General features: G+C 32.1%; 1 protein-coding gene across 1 annotated transcript; it reads right to left on the bottom strand.

Annotated features, from left to right (window-relative positions):
* Positions 1-1,609: 1,609 nt before the first annotated feature.
* On the bottom strand, positions 1,610-9,387 carry LOC108906040. Its single transcript, XM_018709179.1, has 4 exons — positions 9,319-9,387; positions 8,967-9,064; positions 7,972-8,134; positions 1,610-5,048 (listed from the first exon to the last, which is right to left on the bottom strand). The coding sequence occupies exons 1-4, from the start codon at positions 9,385-9,387 to the stop codon at positions 2,130-2,132; spliced, it is 3,249 nt and encodes a 1,082-aa protein (XP_018564695.1). The 3' UTR covers positions 1,610-2,129.
* Between the last annotated feature and the right edge of the window lie 8,230 nt (positions 9,388-17,617).

The raw sequence follows: 17,617 nt of genomic DNA, 5'->3' as shown, positions 1-17,617 counted from the left end.
TTATCGTTCTACTACATCATGTGGTTCTTACTACTTTGTAATTTAAGAAGGTATGAAACATCTGTTGCTAAACTTTCTCATGATAATTGATTTAAAACTGATATTCTATTCAACTTAACATCTCAAGAAATCGAATACATTTAATACCTCGTAACTGCTAAATATACACGTTGCTAATTTGTAATTAAGATTTTGTGTTCTCTCCAATAAAAAAATGTTTTTAGTTTTAAACTTTTTTAAATTTCGTTTTATTGTACTACCTATCTACTCCTCTAGATCAATATTTTTATAGAAACTCCATGAGAAACATCCGATAGGTACTGATTATACGACTACCAGTAAAACTACACGTTTAACCCAGATGTGTTAAGTTGTATGAAATGCATAAGTGGTTGCATAAACCAGATAAATAGTTTGTTAAATGTTTTCTGTTTCTTAGAAAAATTCAGAACACCTGATAGAGCTTCCAGAAAACTTTCCGTTGGCCATTCCAATATTAAACAAATCTGTCTATGTTAATCTAGAGTAGGTACGTCTTTTACGGACTTAAAATTTTCTGCTGTTTCAAAATCCGGGCTCAAAAAATGTGTTTGACCTTCATTTGACCTTAATCTCTGGATCAAGATATGATCATATGACCCCATCATGTCTAACATGATGGGATCATATGGACACCGGGATCGTAATCAGCGACATCATAAAACATAAAGTCACCTAGTCCGGGAATAAGGCCTTTTCGATTTCTGTTTGTGGGGCTGTGTTATGTTTAGCTTTGACAAGTTACTGAATAAAAGTACAAATATTCTTAATTTGTTTTTCTTCATGGCAATCCACTGACTTTTAATGATTGTAGCTATTACTATATCCTTAATTTTGTAAAACTCAAAATTCTACAATTTTGAGTAATTATTGTTACTATTTGTAAGTACAGAGATTTATTATGTAAACATAAAATCATTAGAACTATTAAGAACTATATGGTGTATAACCCGCTAAATTCTACAAAAAAAGTTTGACTGCTAATATCATACAAAACAATGCAGTTGTCAAAATCTGCTTTGTATTGTCATTTTCTTTTCATAAGGAAGTTAGCACCCGAAATCTGTAGCTATTCATTTTTTAAAATAATTGGGAAATTGAAAATTGCATATATCTTTTTTGCAAAAATTATACGGGAGATATTCATACACAGTTTTTTTCCCTAGAAATATTTTTTATAGTTTTGTTAAAACCTTGATCGTACACAAATTGGCAGAAAAATGTATATGAAACTCACAAAAAAACTTTTATTCCTTGTACAAAAATATAAAAATAACATACTTAAATACATCACACATTTAAAACAATATGTATAAATTTAAAATTGATAAATACATACAGTAACATCCAGATTTACTTTTCAATATCATTATTTCGTCTCATTGATGTAATATTCTTAATATAAAAATTAGTTTTCTATATTACAGTAATTGTTATGGATATTATACTTGTTTATAAAAATAGTGTAAACTCCATAAAAATAACATACTTAAATACATCACACATTTAAAACAATATGTATAAATTTAAAATTGATAAATACATACAGTAACATCCAGATTTACTTTTCAATATCATTATTTCGTCTCATTGATGTAATATTCTTAATATAAAAAATAGTTTTCTATATTATAGTAATTGTTATGGATATTATACTTGTTTATAAAAATAGTGTAAACTCCAAGAAAATCCAATTAAAATATACTTAAAGAAGTAATAGATCAGTAGAGAGCGTATGTTAACAACTATAATAATGTTTCTGTTTCATGTAATGTAGGTACGTGTCGTATTATTCTATTCTCACATTTATAATGTTTCTAAAACATTTATGCAGAACAGTTTAATTTTACTATAATATAGCGTCCATAATTACTGAAAAGTTAATCTGAAAGTAAGATTAATTTAACTAAAGAAATGAAATAAATACAGTACACACAAATTTTAAAAAAGAAACTAATAGTAATACAATAAATCGATTTCTTAAAATGGTACCAAAGTTATATCTGAGGTATCTTCATAACCGGTAACCGACGTTCCTCTAAATACTCCATAAACTTAACATAATCTAAATGGCAATATCAAGTGAATCCTCATTTCTCATTCCTCTCAATAGGATTTCCCTGCTCATCGATTTCTAAGGAAGGTATCAGCGGTGGCATAAACCCATACTCCATCCTGATATTCTTCTCGTCAAAGTTCGACCTTGCTGTTCTTAATTTCCTTACAAAATTGAACTGAGAATTGCTAATCTTTGGAGGTAACAATCCGATGTAGTTATCAGGTTTTATCGTGAAATAAAGGTTTCTTAAGCTTGTCTCAGCGTTTTGTTGTCCACAGTCCTTTTTTGGCGGAAAGTATTTGTTATTATTTTGTGCTATAGGTAAGTATCCATTGCTTATAGCTAATTCTTGTTTGGGTGAAAGGTAATGATTAATCTGTGGAGCGTAAGCATACGGATTTGCGTAAATGTAAGTTTGCTGCTGTTGAGACTGCTGAGCTTGTTGCTCGGATTTTTTATTCAAATAGCCCGACTGAGCATTAATATGCAGAGGAAATCCAAATTGTAAATTTTGAGGTATGTTCACTGTTGAAGGAATTGTGTAAGCCTGTATGTTTGAGGCTTGAGAAGCTACTGCGGTTCCGTACGGCTTTTGTAATACTTTGTTTATCTGTGGATATATTTTGGGGACCTCCACATGTACTACATATGGTTGAGGTATAGGTACTTTAACCTCCACTGGATAAGGTCTGTCAATGTAGTGTGGAACTGGCTTCTCTATAATTTTCTCTACAGGTTTTTCAACGTAATGTGGGACAGGAACCTTCTTTTCAACGATTTTTTCCACTGGTACAGGAATTCTTACTTCAACGGGATACGGTTGCTTCACTATCTTCTGTACAACTTTTTCCACAGGGTACGGCTGTGGATACGGTATCCGCACCTCTACTGGGTAAGGTCTGTCTATGTACTTCGTCACTTGGATTGGTACGTGAATAGGTTTTTCAACAATTTTTTCCACTGGATAAGGTTGAGGTACAGGCACTGGCTTCTCAATATATTTTGTGAGGTGTATTGGCTTCTCAATAATTTTTTGTACTGTAAAAGGGACATGTACCTGCTTTACAACTGGGTAGGGCACTTCATACGGAACTTTCACAGGATATGGTCTGTGAATTATTTTAGTAATTTCTGTGGGTGGTTTACCATAGTTGGACGCTGCTCCAGTATGCTGGAGCACAACGTGGTGTTGATAACCCTGAGCTGGTTGCTGATCTAGTTCTATGAAGTTTTCCTTAATTTCTGTGGAGGGAAGCTGCTGTACAGTGATATCATTATTTACTTCAGTAAATTGTTGGTTATACGCAAACTGTGGAAGTTGTTGTATTTCATGCTTCGGTACATTTTGTCCGGGGAAAAACAATAGTGTCTTGCCTAATTCAATGTTTTCCGTAGCTCTTAATTCAGCGGTGTTTGTTTCGTTGACGGTGCTGTTAAAGATGACTTGCTGTTCGTTAAGAACTGATTGTGGGTATTCAAACTTTCCTAAATAATATGGAAGACTTTTTTGTACTTCTACCCCATACTGTTCCTGCCCAAAGTTCTTTTCATTTTCACTTTGAAGGTCGATATTCTGCAGCTGAACTCCTGCAGTAATAGGAGCTAAAATTGTGTTACTAACTGGCCTAGGTGTTACTAACACAGTGGGAGAAGAATTGAGATCTAAGTCTTTGGAAATAGTTAAAGGAGTTGTAGATATAGAGGAGTGATATTTGCCTTGCGGCGTAAGAGCGCTTTTTGCTGTTGTTTGAGTGGTATTTTCTTCAATATCTGCCACCACAATCGGTTGTTCATGTAAACTAGCCTCAGTAATAGGAGCCGTTGCAGAAGTAGAGTAAGAGGAATCTGAATGATTAATTAGAATGTTCGTAATGGTATTTTCTGATACTATTCGGGAAGAGTCATAATCACTTATAGTTTGAGGTGTTGGTTCTGCATTGATATGTTCCTCGATGATGGCTTGGTTAATATTTAGGACGTCTTGTCCAGTTACTAAATTTTTGGTATGCTCTATTAACTTATTAGATGTGCCTGCTTCATCTTTAGTAGTAGTTTTAGATCCAAACTTATTCTCATAGTTATCATTTTGATATTGTTCATTAGCAATAAGCTGGTCGACACTCTTTTTCGAGTTCTCAAATAAAATTGTAGATTCATATTGATCTCCTTGAAATTCATCTTGGTTTTGTTCATAATTCAATGCTCCTTGGTTACCAACAATATCTGATCCGGAGAGAAACTGTACTTGTTGAATGAAATTCCCCTGTTGAGGTAAAAGTTGTACATATAACGTCTTGTCAATATCAGTTTTCTCTGAAATCGCGTTGTGATTGTTAACCTGACTGCTTTCCTGCTGAGACTGCTGATAAACAGTCTGCTGTTGTTGGGGAAAAATTAATTGTTGTATTGGTTCTTCATGTTTTAAAAGTACTTGTTGGATTTGACCTTCCTCACTTTGGTTAAACTGATTTTGAGATATTTCTTGCCCAATTTGTTGCGACTTCTGATTCTGTTCGATGAATTGCTGATCTTCCTCCACTTCAAGTTTACTATATTGTGGGAGATTCTCATTTGAGTTTTGAACTTGATGTTGAGCTAGTGATGATGACTGTCCTTCACCCAATACTGTTCGCTCTTCGTTGTCTACTTGCGATTCAGATATTCGGCCCTCAAGAGGTTGCTGCTGAAATTCGCCTTCTAAAAGGACAGTTTGACCTAATCCTTGTTGATCTGCTGGTCCAGCTAATTCCTCCTGTGGAAGGGGATTAGTATTTTCTTCCTGCTTCTGCTGTTGGGGTCCATGCGATTCTTGTTGGAGTTGGACTGTAAAAATTTGGTCCTGTGGTTGCGGTATGGTTTGTTGTGCCTTATTTTGACTGGAAGGCACAGTGCTTATTGTATCTAACCTTTCATTGCCGTTGAAAATTCCTTGCAGTTGAGGAAGATTATTCTAAAACAACAAAAAAATTAAGTATCTTGATTTATTATTTTAATTAAATGCAACCATTGAGTTTATAAGGTTAACAATTAAGCAACCATTTGTAATATTATATTTGTTGGAAATTAATTTTATCTTCTTTTTTATACGATTCATGAAACTGCAACTCTCTACTGAAGTTTGTAACTATGGTTGCATACTCTAAATAATTTGTTAGAATATAGAGAGTATCCTTGAATAGGTGGTACAACCTTTAGTGTTACGCAAAACTCGTCGAAATGGTAAAATAAAGGACCCCGCACAAATCTTATGGAAATTGGGTCCCGGTCAAATTCGCTGAATTTTTGATATGTGATAGAGTTCATCATACTGGTCAATTGTCTCAATGGCCACAAAGCTCAAAAATGGATAGTTTGGCCGGTACAGAGCTTTAAAGCTCCGAATATCCTCCACGGATTTATGTATATGCGCAGTGTGTATAGACTTATGAAATAGCCTATTTAATTTTTTTTATTATCTAGGTCTATATTGTTGAGGTTGCTGAATTCAGATCTGTTATTAGATTTTCAAAATTGACAGTTGGCAGCTGTCAAATAACTGTCAATGTGCTATAATAAAGCCAAAAACTTGTTTTTTATGTTTTATCTTTATTTTTTTTTTAGTTCGATAAGTTCAAAGACGATATCAAATCAATAACAATGACTATCGGCAGCTGTCATTTAGCTGTCAACAATTCTTCAAAGTCCGGTAATAAAGTCAAAAAATTATTTTTTGTTTATATGTTTTTTAGATAAGTGAATATAAATATGATAATATAAAATTATGTATTCATCAGCTTACAGCTGTCAACAAGCTGTCAACTAACTGTCAAAATGCAATAATTGAGCAAGTAACTTATTTTTTGTGCTTAACTTTGTGGATAAGAAATCAAACATGATATAAGTTTATGACATCACTTTTGAACTCAGTGATCTAAGCAACTTAAAGCTTTTTAAAAAAAGTAACTTTTTGACTTTATTATTGCATTTTGACAGTTAGTTGACAGCTTGTTGACAGCTGTAAGCTGATGACTACATAATTTTATATCATATTTATATTCACTTATCTAAAAAACTTATAAAAGTTATAAACAAAAAATATTTTTTTTACTTTTTTACCGGACTTTGAAGAATTGTTGACAGCTAAATGACAGCTGTCGATAGTCATTGTTATTGATTTGATATCATCTTTGAACTTATCGAACTAAAAAAAAAGAAAGATAAAACATAAAAAAACAAGTTTTCGGCTTTATTATAGCACATTGACAGCTATTTGACGGCTGCCAACTGTCAATTTTGAAAATCTAACAACAGATCTGAATTCAGCAACCTGAAAAATATAAACCTAGATATTAAAAAAAATGAAATAGGCTATTTCAAAAGTCTATACACACTGCGCATATACATAAATCCGTAGAGGATATTCGGAGCTTTAAAGCTCTGTACCGGCCAAACTATCCATTTTTGAGCTTTGTGGCCATTGAGACAATTGACCAGTATGATGAACTCTATCACATATCAAAAATTCAGCGAATTTGACCGGGACCCAATTTCCATAAGATTTGTGCGGGGTCCTTTCTGTTAAGCCCGAAAATGAGTATTAAGTGCCATTAGCTAGACTGTGATTTTTTATTGGCTTTACTAAAGAGAACTGTTAAACCAATAATAGTTATCATTTTTTATGCATATGCTGAAAATGATTGTAAAGAATTGTAATGATTTTTATCCTAAGAAATATCAGATTCTCCGATTTTTCTGAGAAGTCATTGGTATAAAAAAGTTAAGGTAAAAAATTCGTGTTTTCGATGGACGTAACTCTCTTAATATGCATTTCTGGCCTTTTTTTTACCTATTTTGAACTATATCTTCTGTTAAAATTGCTAACACCTATTCAGAGACGCCATGTCTATAGCTTGTATGTTATTTAAGTAAAATAAAATTAATAAAGTTGTTGGAAACTGAAAAAATGTGACAGAATGTTATGTTATGTGTCTTCTAGAAGAAATGAACTTTTTATATTCATGAGAGGCCTTAGTTGAAAATGAAATCAAGTTGAAAGGAATGTTTAATTAGCCATCAGTGTTTAGTACCTTATTTTGCTATTGGAATGTAAACAATTACCGCTGAATAGCAGTAGTTGCTCTATTTCATTGCTGATGTCTCTTTAAGAACTATTTGTCCTAGAAAAATACTTTCGATAAGTTTACTTTTTACGGTGAAATCTTCAGAAATTTTCACTTGCTTTATTTGTGAGGTTATTTTATTTCAATCCAATGACAAACTTTTATTCTATTTCTCCAGCAGTTGTCTTATTTTATTCATAAATATTAAAAATTAAATTATTTTTAGAGTAAATATTAAACCCCAAATTTATTTTAAAACATCAAAAGATTTAAGCTAAATTTAAATAACTTATAATCAGTAACATAAGTAGATATTGTTTATTAAATTATTTTTATTTAATAACTACGTACAGTCTTACAAATGGTGCCTATATAAATATGATTTTCTTTATTTCCCATTTTCTTTTGTTTTTTTTTTGGAAGGTCAATTTAGTATTTGAACTTTAATTAAACTGATCTTCATTCTAATTAATCGTCATTAATTAATCATTTATTACAAGAAAATATATACAGGATGTCCCAAAATTTTAATACCCTGCTCCTTGTATAAGGAACTTGTTAATCATTTATTACAAGAAAATGTATACAGGTGTCCCAAAATTTTAATTTCCTGCACCCTGTATATATGTATAACTTGTATAACCTGTATAACTTGTTAATCATTTATTATAAAAAACATATATACAGGGTGTGCCAAAATTTTAATCCCCTGCACCCTGTACAGGGATCTTGTTTCAAAGCCGACTTAAAAAATAGAGTGGAAAGTTGTCTCACCTCTTTGTTTTTCAGTTGCTGAACAGACTCTGCTCCAAGTGCGAATTTTGCCGTGGATCTACTGTGTGGGCCTACGCTACTGTACTCAACAACGGGGTGGTAACCCCAGTCATCAGCAAAGTACTGTACCTCTTGGTTAGCATTTTTTTGTTGGACGTAATACCTAAAATTGTTTTTGTCAAAGATACTTAAAGCATAAAGTTCAATACTGCGTGAAAATTGAAAATCTAAAGTAATTGTAATGCAATTGCCAAAAAAATTAAGAACTTATTACATATTTTGTTTCCTGAATAAAGCAACTACAACTTGTATTTGAATAAAAATGTAAAATTATTGGATCTTGAAAAATGTTTTACAATTATTATAATCATTTAGATCAAAATAAGGATGTTAAATTATAAACCAGGTGTTCAGGAATTAATTGGACTAAGAACTGAGAATTTGAGATTCCAAATAGTTTAGGAAAACTTACCTTAGTCTAAAAGTTAAATATTTTGGAAGATACATGACGATACAATCAAAATTTTTACTTATAATATCAGTAAAACAATTATTTCTAGAAATTTTTTTGAGGTTCCTATTTTGAAAATTATAATTTTCTATTGCTTTTGTTCTGTTGATTCTGTTGTACTGGTAGTGTCTCGATAATCAAATCAAATTAGAATAGAAGTTCAATATTTAAAACCCAATAAAAATTTAAAATAATAACCACAATTTTTCTATTTGTAGCTTTGTTAATTTTCAAATGAATAGTTCGAAAACTTCTTGGTTACAGTATAAAATCAAAATAAAAAATTTCATTTCAGTGCCCAGTATCTTCATTAATCTCAAGTCTTGAGGTAATCATACTCGTGTATATTCTCATGTTCCCAATTAACAGTTGCTCTATGTCTCATTAATTCTTGGAGACCTGTGCAATTTGAATTTACCCAACGTTCAATAACTCGTGAGTAAAATTCATAAAATTTATAGATAATTAATTATAATTAAGTTACCTTCCTAACGCATATATTCCATCTCTTTGTTCCTGCTTTCCTTGTCCGCTCCCTTTCTCGTCAGAGATTTTATATCCGTATTCGTACTTGGGCGGGTTCTACAAAAAATAACAATAAATAAACGTAAAATTCTGACAATCTCAGATTTTGCTTTTGAAGGTCATATATCCAGTGATAAGGAGATTCTTAAAAATTGGGACAATTGTTTACATTTTTATATATTCTACAGGTTCTTTTGAAACATCTTTATGATATTTAAAAAATTAATATTATCTCCTATTGAAACACGAGTAATTTGTTATTCTCTAGCATAATTTTATAAAATAAAATTATGTAATGAGAAAATACTTACGGGATCAGGAGCTTTGGAAGGTTGAACATATCCAGGTGGTTTTATAGCCCTACCATACAATATTGTCATAATAAATATTAAGTTCGTCTGAAATAAATATAAGGAAATTGAATCAGTTACCAAATATAGTGATTGGGAACAAAATAAGTATATTTAACATGGAATAAATTTGGAAATAATGGTAAATAAGAAAAAATACTACCATAATGACATATTCTTAGCTAATATTAATTAAATGTAAAGAAGCTTGTAGGTACTAGCTACTTCGATTTACAGAAACACTTTGACCAAAAAAATTGCCTCAAAGTAATCTACTGAATAACAATAATTTGTTTCGAGCTAGCGAATTACTGACAATACTTATAAAGGTTGATAAGTGTGAAAATAAAATGTGTTTTCTCTGTAACAATTTCGTTCGTTCAACCCCTTGCATAGTTAACATGAATATCAAAAGATATAGGTAACTATTCCAAAATGTAAAGATTAACGAGGATATCTCTTACAGTTAGAGGGAAGTTATAATGAATCTTGTTTATAGTAATCTGTCAGCTATGCTATCTGGAGCTGAACTAATCATTTATTTATTGGATTCTCGGCTTACTTCTCGTTGATCTCAATTCAGCGTGACGAGTGCTGCGAAAATAAAACCGAAAGTATTTTTTATACTCGATTAGATGAATCGATAGATATATACTTGCTTTCTTTCGGCGATGCAACTAGGACTGGATAATAAATCAGTTATTTTTTGAAAAATATGTCCAATAAAAAAGTGCATAATTTTATATTATTTTGACCTGCTGCAATTTATTGAAATTGTTTAATATTAAACAATAATTAGTTTTTGGAGAGGTCCATAAAACAATAAATATTTATATTTAAAAAATATTAGTTTAGAATCTTCTAACAAAGTTGTTTGTTGGTCAGTGAGTTCACAGTAATTTTTGTTCAAACAAGCTCATCAGAAGAAGACAATTAAAATAAGTTTTCAATTTAAAAAAATTACCACAGAACTAACCACAATCAATCTATGTCAGTAAAACCAATACATAAAAAATTCTGTAAACTTTGCATTCATCGATGTACCTACTGCAGTGTTAATCAGAGCAAAGCGTATATAATTATTGTCGCACTTGTTCAGAATTTCATTTACTTTTGGTTCATTGAGGAATCCGGCAAAGGGCATAATATTCTCATCACTATACACATTTATTATAATTCAGTTAGAAAAAATCATTATTATAGCATTATAGACATTATGAGATACTTAAATGATACCGATTTCTAATGGGTAAAAAGGTTTTATCCAGGTGCTCGATTTTGCCTCCTTCTTCTTCTCTCTGTGTATTTTATCTTTATCGTGATTTTAATTGAATAATCTAGAAGGATTGAATCGAATTCTGTTTACCAAGACATAAATAAAACAAAAGCAGACAAACTGAATTGTAAAATTTATCTAACGCTAGAAGAATTTCATAAAGATGTGACATCCTTATCTCTAAAGACAATAATTGTCTATAGTAAATTCAATTAAAACATTTCCATAAATACCTAATTTAGTAGATCTCATTCTCTCATTATAAATTATATAGATATTCAAGAAACTACTAATGTATGGGCAATTTCTTCTAATATAAGCGTTAGAACGTATCCTCTTACATCGAATCGTTTTACCATTCAACGGAAACTACGACATTTCCTATATTAAAAATTTAACGGTAAAAAGGAAAATAACATTCAATATAATGACAACAGGGGATAATAATTGAATTAAATTTAAATTATTCACAATGTTAATTGTTATAAATAAGAAAGGTTGCTTCATAGCAGATGACAATAACGACTTCTTGCAGAAAATATATTGCAGTTTAACAGAAACCATAATTTTTTGTTTCTTTAATGTTTATAAAAGTACGAATAACCTCAATATAATTTGAATAAGAACTTACATTTAACTTTCTGTCGTATCTGTAAAAGTTACTTAAAATTGGGAGAAAACTATGAACACGATCTACCTACATAGCGTCTATTGGTATGATATGAATGAATAATTGGTGTGAAATCATTATTTGCTAAATTTTGATAAATTACAAAATTAAGTGGAGTACAATTACTTTCACAGTTTTGATTTCATCGATCGTATTATAAAAATGAAAGGATTTCGACATTTATCGCGTTAGTTAATTTCTATTTCAATTCACTCAAATCTTTCACTTTATTAAATCATCATTAAAATAGTTATTCGCCTTTTGAAGAGCGTGCTTTTATTGAAAAGCGAAAAACGTACAAGTAAATAGCCCCGAAAGTTAATAATCAAAATAGCATATTCGGTTAAATGTTGTTAGTTTGCAATTAGAGAATTCCATAAATTTTATTAAATTCTATTTCATACCGCGCTTTTTGTCCTCGAGTTGAAATGAAATTTTAATTTATCACGACTTTTATGTGCATGCTTAAAAACAAATTGAACAGAAACAGGGTCAGCACGATTTCAGAAACCAAAATATGTCACTGTTTCATATTATGAGAAAGGAAAACAAAATGCGACTATCATTATCAGAAAAAAACATGAATGGTAGGTATTGGTAAAATATAGACATATAGTTTTTTATTGGAAATATTGGCATTTGAAGAAAAAAATTACAATTTAATCTAACTAGACATTCATTACTTTAATATAAATTGTTAGTAAACTGGAGTAAATGAACGGTCTAATAATCTAAAGTAAAATATTTTTATGAAACTGTTTTTCTGCTTGAATTGAAATTAAAGCGAAAATGTAACACAGGAGGTATAATGCCGGTTTCCTTCTTTTTTGATCTCATAATTTGTATAAACATTAATCTCATAATTTGTATAAACATAACTAGAACACCCTCTTTAATGAATCATGTAACATTGTAGTATTTAGTAACACATATTATCACATTTGCATACACATTAAATAATGACTAATTCAGAATTTTAATTACGGTTCATATGAATACTCAGTTTAATGAGGAACTTGTTTAACTAATCTTTAAAGACAGTCTTATAATAACAGCCTGTTGTTTTCTGACACTTCTACGTAAGGATCTTTTGTGAGAGCCTTACTTTTCAATCTAGAACTGTTTTTCTTGCATCTGAACATACACCTGGGGCACCTATTAATTAATGTCTTATGATGGGAAACAAATAAAATTAGATCTGATGATATGATCTTTAAGAGATTGTAAAATGGGTGCAACGTAGATGTAACGTAAAATTATCATATAGGCTTCTGTTTTTGTTTTTAACGAAGATTAAAAATAAGATAGAACTAATAAGGCAATAAGTATATACATCTAGATATTTTGTAGGTTGCTTAATAATAATTATGCATAAATCAATTGTGCGTTGCGAAGAACAGATAAAATTTAATATTTAACACAATACTGAAATGAGATATTATCCGTATAATCTAGATACACCTACGTAATTGTTTTCACAATAATGTATAAACATTTAAAAAAAGGACGAAGGGTTCTTCACCGCATGTTGAATAGCGCAAATTGTTACTTTTCTATAACATTACCGACATACATTTTTTTTTTAATAGGAAGCTTTATATTTTATAGAATAAATAGATAGCCCTTCTATAGACGAATTCAGCGATATAAGGATATACCTTCTTCTTCTTCTTCATCTAGTGATTGGTCCTTTAAAAAGTCCCATAGCACTGCGGCCTAATTAGGCCTATTGTGCGTCCCACTACTAGTCCTATTCAGCAAGTAGATTTGTCCTTTTTACAAAGTCCAAAAGCTTCCTTGCTGACACTTCTCTCAATTCCTTGGGTTCCAAATAGGGTCTCCCAAGGAGCGCCATTCTGCTACGTGCAAATCCCGGGCACTCGCCCAGGATATGCAGAGAAGTTTCATCCGCCGATTCACATCCTCGGCAGACCGGACTGTCTACAAGCTTTAGTCTATGTAGATGTTTCCTAAAGTGACAGTGTCCCGTTATGAGTCCTGTCACTCTCCTGAGCCGGATTCTATTCAAGCTCAGTAACTCATTCGCTCTTCCATTCGAAGGATACTCCATAAGCTCCTTGGAATGGCTATGTCCTGGCCTTGAAGTCCAGTATTTCCTATGTTCTGTCTCTGTCCATTTGCCCAGAGCCCGCCTGACCACACTGGGAGATGTGCCACAGAAGGGCTCCGGGCCAATGAACACTGTCTCGGATCCCTTCCTCGCAAGTTCATCCGCTTTCTCATTTCCACAAATGCCTTTGTGCCCTGGCACCCAACACAGTCTGACTGTATTGTTGGTGGCCAGTTCAGTCAGCATTTGTAAACAGTCCCACACCAGTTTTGAACTTACCTTGTGTGCGGCTAAAGCTTTAATTGCAGCTTGACTATCAGAGAATATATATATGAGTTTACGTCTATAACCTCTACGTACATTCTCTGCCAGACACGCCATTATCGCGAAGATTTCTGCTTGGAATACAGTAGGGAACTCCCCCAGACTGTAGCTTGGATATACCTACTTTTTTGTCATGTAAAAAAATGACTTTTATGGCGCACTGACGACTATTTCAAACAATCACAGTCTGTTCTGTACTTTAAAAAACGTACCTACTCTTAATCTTTTTCTACTTACTATAAAGCTTTTTTTCTCAAAAAAAACACGTTGATAAACATATAAAATTCGCCAGAGTACTTTTTGTATAACAAGAATCGTTTTAGTTCCAATTCATTCGTTGTTAAATTATTTAGAAAATTGGTTACCCGTTTAAGCGAAAAACAATTGAAATTTTAATTATGATTGGATGCGGAGATAAAATCCGTAGTCAACAGGAGGTATGTGACTTATTTCACCATAAGTATCCAGACCAGAAAATTAGTCGAGCTACAATAAGTAAAGTATTTCAAAAGTTTGAAGAAACCGATAGTATAAAAGATTTACCTGGATCAGGAAAGCGAAAAGTGGTAAGCGAAAATAACCGTCAAAATGTGATATTCGCCCTTATTGAAAATCCTCACTCATTCATTAGGTCTATCTCAGCCAACTTCAACTTGTCCTTAGTTCACAGAACTCAAGTCTCAACAAAGTTAACGTCTTAGAAGAACTATGAGCAGATGACACAGACAAAAGATTACAGTTTTGCGAGGAAATTAGAAATTTATTTGAAAGACAACCCAACATAAAAATCACATAATTTTCACTGACGAAGCAACTTTTTGCATAAACCGAACCGTGAATGGGCAAAGTACTAGGTTTTGGAGTCCAGAAAATCCGCATTGGATACAAGAAAAATATACACAACGGCGGGAAAAAGTGAATGTTTGGACTGGAATAGTAAGAAATCACATACTGGGACCTTATTTCTTTCAGGGCAATTTGACAAGCGACATTTATTTGGATTTTTTGCGTATTAAGCTGATTCCAGCCCTGGAATTAATTTTTCCTAACCGTAATGAGCACGATATGCCTGCTGGTGATGTCAGATTCCAACCATCTTGGTGCCCCTCCACATTTTCACCTCGATGTAAGAAATTACCTTAATGAAGTTTTCCCAAATCGATGCATAGGCAGAAGAAGAATGCATGAATGGCCACCATGCTCCCCTGACTTAACCCCACTAACCACGGAAAAAGTGAATGTTTGTGTTGGAATAGTAGGAAATCGCATACTGGGACCTTATTTCTTTGAGGGCAATTTGACAGGCGACATTTATTTGGATTTTTTGTGTTTTCAGCTGATTCCAGCCCTGAAATTAATTTTTCCAAATCTTAATGAGCACGATATGCCTGTTAGTGGTGTCTGATTTCAACAAGATGGTGCCCCTCCACATTTTCGTCTCGATGTAAGAAATTACCTTAATGAAGTTTTCCCAAATCGATGGATAGGCAAAAGAGGACCACTTGAATGGCCACCACGCTCCCCTGACTTAACCCCACTAGATTTTTTATGGGGTTNTTTTTTAATAGGACACTCTATGTTTTATAGTACAAATAGCCCTTCTAAAGACGAAGTCAGCGATATAAGGTTAATGGGTTATACCTACTTTTTTGTCATACATAGTAGTCAAAAAATGGAGGAATTAAATTACTTTTTATTTTATTACAGCAAATGTTCAAGGTGGCCCCCATTAACCATTAACCAAAATATGAATTTTGTTCACATTGCATAATATAAATAATAATATGTTTTCTTAATTTATGCATAAAATCAGGTACTAAAGTTTGGCCGCATATTTTAATTGTACCTTGTATAAATGTCATTTTAAGTTTCGTCCAACATAGTTGGTAATCCAGAAGGTGTATTCATGATTTTTTTTTCTGGTAGTTTTATCTTCAACTTAAATTATTTTAAATTTTACTCTTCGCAATTTCACTCATCTTTAATTTTCACAAAAAAATTCTGATTTGCAATTAGTTTTCAATTTTATTTAAGGAATATAAATATTATAAGAAGTATTCAAAGAGAAGTAATATATAGAAAGGAACAAACGTCAATTAGGGTTAAAAAAAATCACACTTTATGGTCATAATAATACAAGTATATCTAATCCTCACACCAGCTATAAGGAATAATCCAAAAATAATTACTTCTTTATTTTTTCTCTGTATGTTTGGCTGTTTTGCAAATTAAATTTTAATGTTAATCAAATAGACCCTTGCACCTAACGACCACAGAAAGAACTCCGAGGTCTTTGCTTGCACCAAATGAATCAATCAAGCTTAGGCAAGAATAGTTTAATGAAAACAACCCCTTACTGTTTTTTTTGGCGCTATCATTTATTTATTTGTTTATTTATTTCATAGATGGAAAAGTATCCAAATAGACAGCTAAAAGAAGTCAAATTTATTCAAATATAATTTAATAAATAGATAAAATAAATAAAATAGGTACCTAACATCCTAACATTGAATTTAATTTTGTTTGAAATTAAAATCACATTCAAAACAGACCAGTTATCGTTTGCCATCAATATTATCAAAATAAGGTTTGGATATATCATTTTATCAGTTATCAATAAATAGATAAATCGGTTTTAAAATTGGTGTATTTACATGACTATAAACAGAAATGTAAACCAAGAAGCAACCGGAGAAATTAAATAACCTCGGAGGTACACCAGCGTGCAAGGTGAAGGTTGAATCTCACTCACCTGCAACGAAAGCAGCATCGTATTTCTAGGTCCAGCTCACACTAAGAAACAACTATCACTAACTAAACTCCTAGACTTGCACCGGCCTATAGAATGTATCAGCGGCTGCTGAGATGTAGTCTCTTCGACTGATCTCTTTTAGAAATGTATCAGAATTTCTTCCGACTCCTTACACAAGTCCTTTCACCTGCCCAGCCCAAGATCTGATCAAGAAATTTACATGCGATAGCCGTTCGGAGTATAGGGTGGGCCAAATTTGCCAAAATTTGGAAATTCGTTTAAAGATACGAGAAGAAAAACCTCCAAGTCCTTGTTGCATTTTTTAAAGTCATCTTCCAACATGAATTTTATTTAAACGGTTTGCAATGAAGCATGAAATTGCCGTTGGAATAATGATGGGTCAAATTTGTCAAAAGTTGGGAATTTATATAAAATTACTGAAAGAGGAATATCCATGTCCTGGTTGTTCTGTTATAAACAACTTTCGTCATAAAATTTTAAGAAATGGCAATGAAAATAAAAGTATTTTTATAATCTCTAACGAAAGAGAATGTTTCACTAATCTTTCAATTATTATAATGGGCATATACCACCGGTTTTCGCAAAAAAATGTTGGTTAAACTTGGCATCCCCTTTAACATTCCTTTATAATCAATCACTTTCTACAGGATGTTTTCCTACTAAATGGAAAAGGGCCTGTAGTATACCTATCTTTAAAAATGGCCAACGTAGTTTTATAATTAATTATAGACCTATAAGCAAACTTTCTGTTTTTGCGAAACTTTGATCTACGATCACGTTTATTCACTGGTTAAAATTCAAATTATTGCTGAGCAACATTGATTTTTTAAAAATAGATCTGTTGAAACTAACCTCATGGTGTTTTCTGAATACTAGACCAATTGGACAATCAAGTCCAAGTCGATGCGGTACATACCGACTTTAGTAAAGCTTTTGACAAAATTGATCTTGTTGAATAGGCTTGTTGAGGTCGGTGTGGGTGGCACCTTGCTGAACTGGATGGAGTCTTATTTAACCGACAGATCACAGTGTGTTGAAGTTAACGGATTCACGTCAAATTTCACTACGATACCCTCAGGAGTACCACATGGATCTCACTTGGGGCCTTTAATGTTTATAATTTATATTAATAAAATAAAAGAATGC

This window comes from Anoplophora glabripennis, unplaced genomic scaffold (assembly GCF_000390285.2).
Source record: "Anoplophora glabripennis isolate ALB-LARVAE unplaced genomic scaffold, Agla_2.0 scaffold55, whole genome shotgun sequence".
Lineage (NCBI taxonomy): Eukaryota > Metazoa > Arthropoda > Insecta > Coleoptera > Cerambycidae > Anoplophora > Anoplophora glabripennis.
Note: the sequence above shows the minus strand (reverse complement) of the source record. Positions and strands in the feature narration are given on the sequence as shown.

Bases quoted from the DNA above. Each gene is read 5' to 3' on its own strand.
- LOC108906040 (XM_018709179.1), bottom strand. From the start codon at position 9,387: ATGACAATATTGTATGGTAGGGCTATAAAACCACCTGGATATGTTCAA. The intron at 9,065-9,318 runs GTAAGTATTTTC...TATTTTTTGTAG, and splicing joins CTTCCAAAGCTCCTGATCCC to AACCCGCCCAAGTACGAATA. The intron at 5,049-7,971 runs GTGAGACAACTT...TTGTTGTTTTAG, and splicing joins AGCAACTGAAAAACAAAGAG to AATAATCTTCCTCAACTGCA.